The 4,269-nt window shown below is 39.3% G+C and overlaps 1 protein-coding gene across 1 annotated transcript; it reads right to left on the bottom strand.

Annotated features, from left to right (window-relative positions):
• Positions 1-3,188: 3,188 nt before the first annotated feature.
• Positions 3,189-3,938, bottom strand: LOC131873945 (uncharacterized). The gene has a single exon (XM_059217127.1). The coding sequence runs from the start codon at positions 3,936-3,938 to the stop codon at positions 3,189-3,191; it is 750 nt and encodes a 249-aa protein (XP_059073110.1).
• Positions 3,939-4,269: the final 331 nt, after the last annotated feature.

The following is a 4,269-nucleotide window of genomic DNA, read 5'->3' as shown; positions in this document are numbered from 1 at the left end:
AATTTTGTACATGAACTATCATAAAGTGCCACACCTCTTTGTACCTTGTCATTGTTGACTATTTGATGTAATCCTCTTGTACACATAGATTAGGAATATCTTGCGAGACTTGGTGCATGGCTCCAGTTGAGACTTAGATTGTACACATTTGTGCATGGCTCCCATGAGACTTAGATTGTACTGATATTTTTTCTATTTATGAGTATCTAGATGATACTTAAAACAAGTTGTCTCCATGCCTAATCTTTATTTTGTTGCAGCAAGTGATTCATCGTCATCAACTTGGTACCTAGTTTTGTCACACTTTGAAATTATAGGTGCAGCATTGGCTCTCTTTCTTCCTTATGGGGAGGTATTTTGGTCATCATCATTAGACCAACCTTGCAAGAGATTCGACATTGAGGGAGGGCTTCATGATCTCTTCTTCTCTCTTATGGGGGGGACATATTTTTTTTCTTCTCATTCATCATTGATAGCATTGTGTGGTTTTCATCTCTCTTTTGGGGGAGGGTTTTTTCCCATTGGGTTTTTCTCTCTTTCCTCACTTTGTGAGAGATTTCATTGCATTGGTTTGCATGTATTTTTATTTGTACATGGGTACCTAACATGTCCTAGTAGCCGAGACCCATCTTTCATTGCTTAGTTACATTGTAGACTTAAGTACATTCCCCTAAGTTGCACTTAAGGGGGGTGTTGGTGTAAATAATTATTCATCTTGGATATTATTACACCTTACTTAAGTTTACTTAGGAAATGCATTTCATAGTAGTTTGGGTATCAGACACTAGGGTGTTTGTGCCACATTGGGATAGTGTGTGTAAGAGAATTTCCACCTTTTGTGGACTTATCTTGTTGTTACACTCCATATTCAATGGGTGATCCACCTCATGTGGAATATTATATTGTTTCTCCTACCTACCCACACCTATTTCCTACCTACCCTTATTTCTTATTAAGCCACATGTCATGTTTGTGTGCTCACATATTCATATAGCCTTGCCTATATAAGGAGGTTTGTATTCATTGTATGTAATGATTGATGATCCAATTGATCAGTATTTTCATCTTGATAGAATACATTTTATTCCTATCATCTATTTTTTTCTCTCTTATTTATGCTTTCCATTGCCTCTAGATCTTGGCAAAATATCACATAAACTATATTACATAGAGCAATCAGTCAAAAGGAATCCAACTAATTAGCCCCTTCCTTTTTCAGAATAAGAACAAGGAATGCATCATTCAAAGCTTAGAGCATCTGTTTGTTAGAGTGTGATTCTTGAACCATAGCTAATAAGTCCTAATTAATAATATCCCAGAACTCTCAAAAAAATTCCACTGGGAAGCCATCAAGCCCAAGAGCTTTGCCCTTACACATACTAAAAACCACTTCCTCCAATTTAGACATAGAGATCAGCCTCATAAGGGAGTCGTTCATTGCTCTGGTCACAACAAAGGGGATGCAAGACAAGATAATATTCTCCTCATTATCATCAAGAAACGAATCTTCTGAAAAAAGAGCGGAATAAAACTAGATGGCTTCCTTGGAAATGGCTTGAAAGGAGGTCAACTGCAGGCCACCAGAAGTAACAAGGGATGAAATGTAACTCCAATTGTGGCGGCCCTAGATAGATTTATGGAAAAATGCAGTAATCATATCTCCTTCCTGGAGCCAATCAATTAAATCTTTTTGCTTCCAATAAATTTCCTCTCTAATATCCCACTCTTCTAAATCCCTAAAAGCCTAAGATTCTTCTCTACTAAGAGCTTTAGAAAAAACCAAGTCTCTAATCTGCCTTGTAATGACTGCCAGATGTTCTTGAGCCCTCTTTTTCATAATGTAAAGATTACCAAAGCAATTCCTATTCCAATTCTTCAGCTTCCTTTTGACATATTGTAGTTTTTTAGAAAAGGAAAACATAGCAGTGCCATAAGCTGGGCCACCAGCTCTCCACCAATGAGCCATTAAGTCATGAATAGAAGAGTTTCGGAGCCACATCAGTTGAAACTTAAAGGGAGGATTCTTGGGAAGAGAAATGCAACAAGTCGAGAACTTGATAGGCCAATGGTCAAATCCCCTCCAATCTAGAATTTTCAAAGAGAGAGAGAGATTATGACTCATCCAAAAGGAGACTAAAAATCTATCCAAGTGTTTTGAAATGGTATCTTCACCAACCCTCCTATTATTCCAAGTAAAGATCCCATTAACTGGCTAGATATCAAAAAGATGTAAAAAGTTCATATTATCCTAGAGAAGGTCAGAAGAAGGCCCTAGAAGTGCATTCCCACCTCTTTTCACATCCAAATGTAAGATTGAATTAAAGTCCCTTGCTAAAATCCAAGGCAAGAAAGGATGACAACTTCGAGCATACCTTAAATGCTCCCAAAGTCTTATCTTTCCAGGGAAGTCAATAGGAGCATACACATTAGTTACCAAAATCACCTCGCCTATATCCAAATTGGAGGCAACATAGAGAGTGTGGAGAAAAGAAATCCAATAGTGAGGGGTAATATTCCATGGCTTCCAGCAAATGGCTAACCCCTAGCATCCCCCATAGATCCAATACATTGGCATTGACCATGATACCAAATATTAGGGACACAACAAAGCATGGAATCCACTAAAATATTAGTCTCTTGAATACAAAGGATATCTGGAGAATGATCAATTGCCAACTCATGAATAGCCCTTTATCTAGGAATGCTATTCAACACCCTAACATTCCATAAGATAATAATCATTGAGTATTGTGAGGAAAGTGAGCATCCATGGCCTTCACAGCCCCAGACTCTACTAGTAAATCCCCTGTAAGTCTAATTTTCCTTTGATCCTTTTTGTGGCCACTTCTTGATGGAGCAGCAAAGGATACTTTGTTAAACAGTCTTTGCAATAGTCCTAATGCTAGAGGAGATTTGTTTCCCTTACCAAAAGGAAACATCTCCTTAGCCAGATCTACTAAGAGAATATCATTGTCTTGTGGTGTCAAGGAAACCACAAGAGCACCAGACTCAGAGCTAATAGGAGCCTCATTCTTCTGTTGGAGAGTTTTATCCTGGTTCGCAATAGGGGAATCATGAATATGAATTCCCCCATCTAAGCCTACAATGCTAGACACATCTGGGGTGATACCTTCCTCTATGACCATATTGTCCAGCACTTCAAATCTATTAAAATCTGAATCTGATTGTTAATCTAAAAAGGGTCTCTTTTGTCCTTTTTTCTTAGGCCATCTGCGAACAGGAGTAAAGCCATCATTATCAAGGGCTAGTGTGTTTACTAAGGCTTTCCCTTTACTAACATTATCCATCTTGAATTTCTCCTTACCTACATGATCAGTTGGGGCTTTCCCCTTGCCCGTGTTGTCCATCTTTAGGCCTAAGGAAGAGGCAGACCCACCGGAACTACCACTATTCCCCTTAAAAACCCTAGGGCATTGCTGCTGCAAATGTCCATACTCATGGCAAACTTGACAGTGAAAAGGTAAGGACTCATAATCTAACTGTTGAATCCAAGAAGAAGAACAATGGAAAATTTCCAAGGAATTTGACAGCAGGTTACTCAAATCAATTTCAACACAAATACAGGCATAAGAAATAACCTTTTTGTCCAGGGACTCATGTGCGATCGCAGCAGGCTTCCCAAGTAAGGCAGCAATCTGGTGCAGTATGTCTTCTCTCCAAAACTCTAAATAAAGTCTGGGAAGGCAAATCCAGACAAGAACACTCGATGGAAGATCCTCCACAGAGTTAAACCCCAGATGAAAAGGTTTCACAAACAACCCCACACGATTATAAAAATAAGGGCCCTCCTCAAAAACTCTATCATGATGAGACATGCAAGAAAAGACTACCAAGAAGTAGTTGTTTCTTGCCAACATTATATCCATATCTTCATCCACCTGCCATGAACATCGTATCCAGGCTTCAAGGGTCGACATAGAGATTCGAATACCAAGAAATTTGCAAATCAGAGCATGTTTGGACTAGTACTACACATCTTCCATCACAGCCTCTGGAGGAATGACCAAAACTGGGCAATCTCGGCTCCGGGGAAAACATCCATTAACTTTATTAATCTTTGAGCTTGACCCCACATAGAACGACTCATTTGTTTGTGCATGAAGCTTAGAAGAGGATCCATTAGGTGTCGTAGCACCAGCGACCAACAAGTTGTTAGAAGCCCCTTGCTTCTCCATTAAAAAGACCACATGCAACGCATGCAGCACATGAAATACCACCCAACTCTACCGTCTGAAACCTTTGTTCTCA

This window comes from Cryptomeria japonica, chromosome 3, assembly GCF_030272615.1.
Source record: "Cryptomeria japonica chromosome 3, Sugi_1.0, whole genome shotgun sequence".
Taxonomy (NCBI): Eukaryota; Viridiplantae; Streptophyta; class Pinopsida; order Cupressales; family Cupressaceae; genus Cryptomeria; species Cryptomeria japonica.
Note: the sequence above shows the minus strand (reverse complement) of the source record. Positions and strands in the feature narration are given on the sequence as shown.

Bases quoted from the DNA above. Each gene is read 5' to 3' on its own strand.
- LOC131873945 (XM_059217127.1), bottom strand. From the start codon at position 3,938: ATGTCGACCCTTGAAGCCTGGATACGATGTTCATGGCAGGTGGATGAA.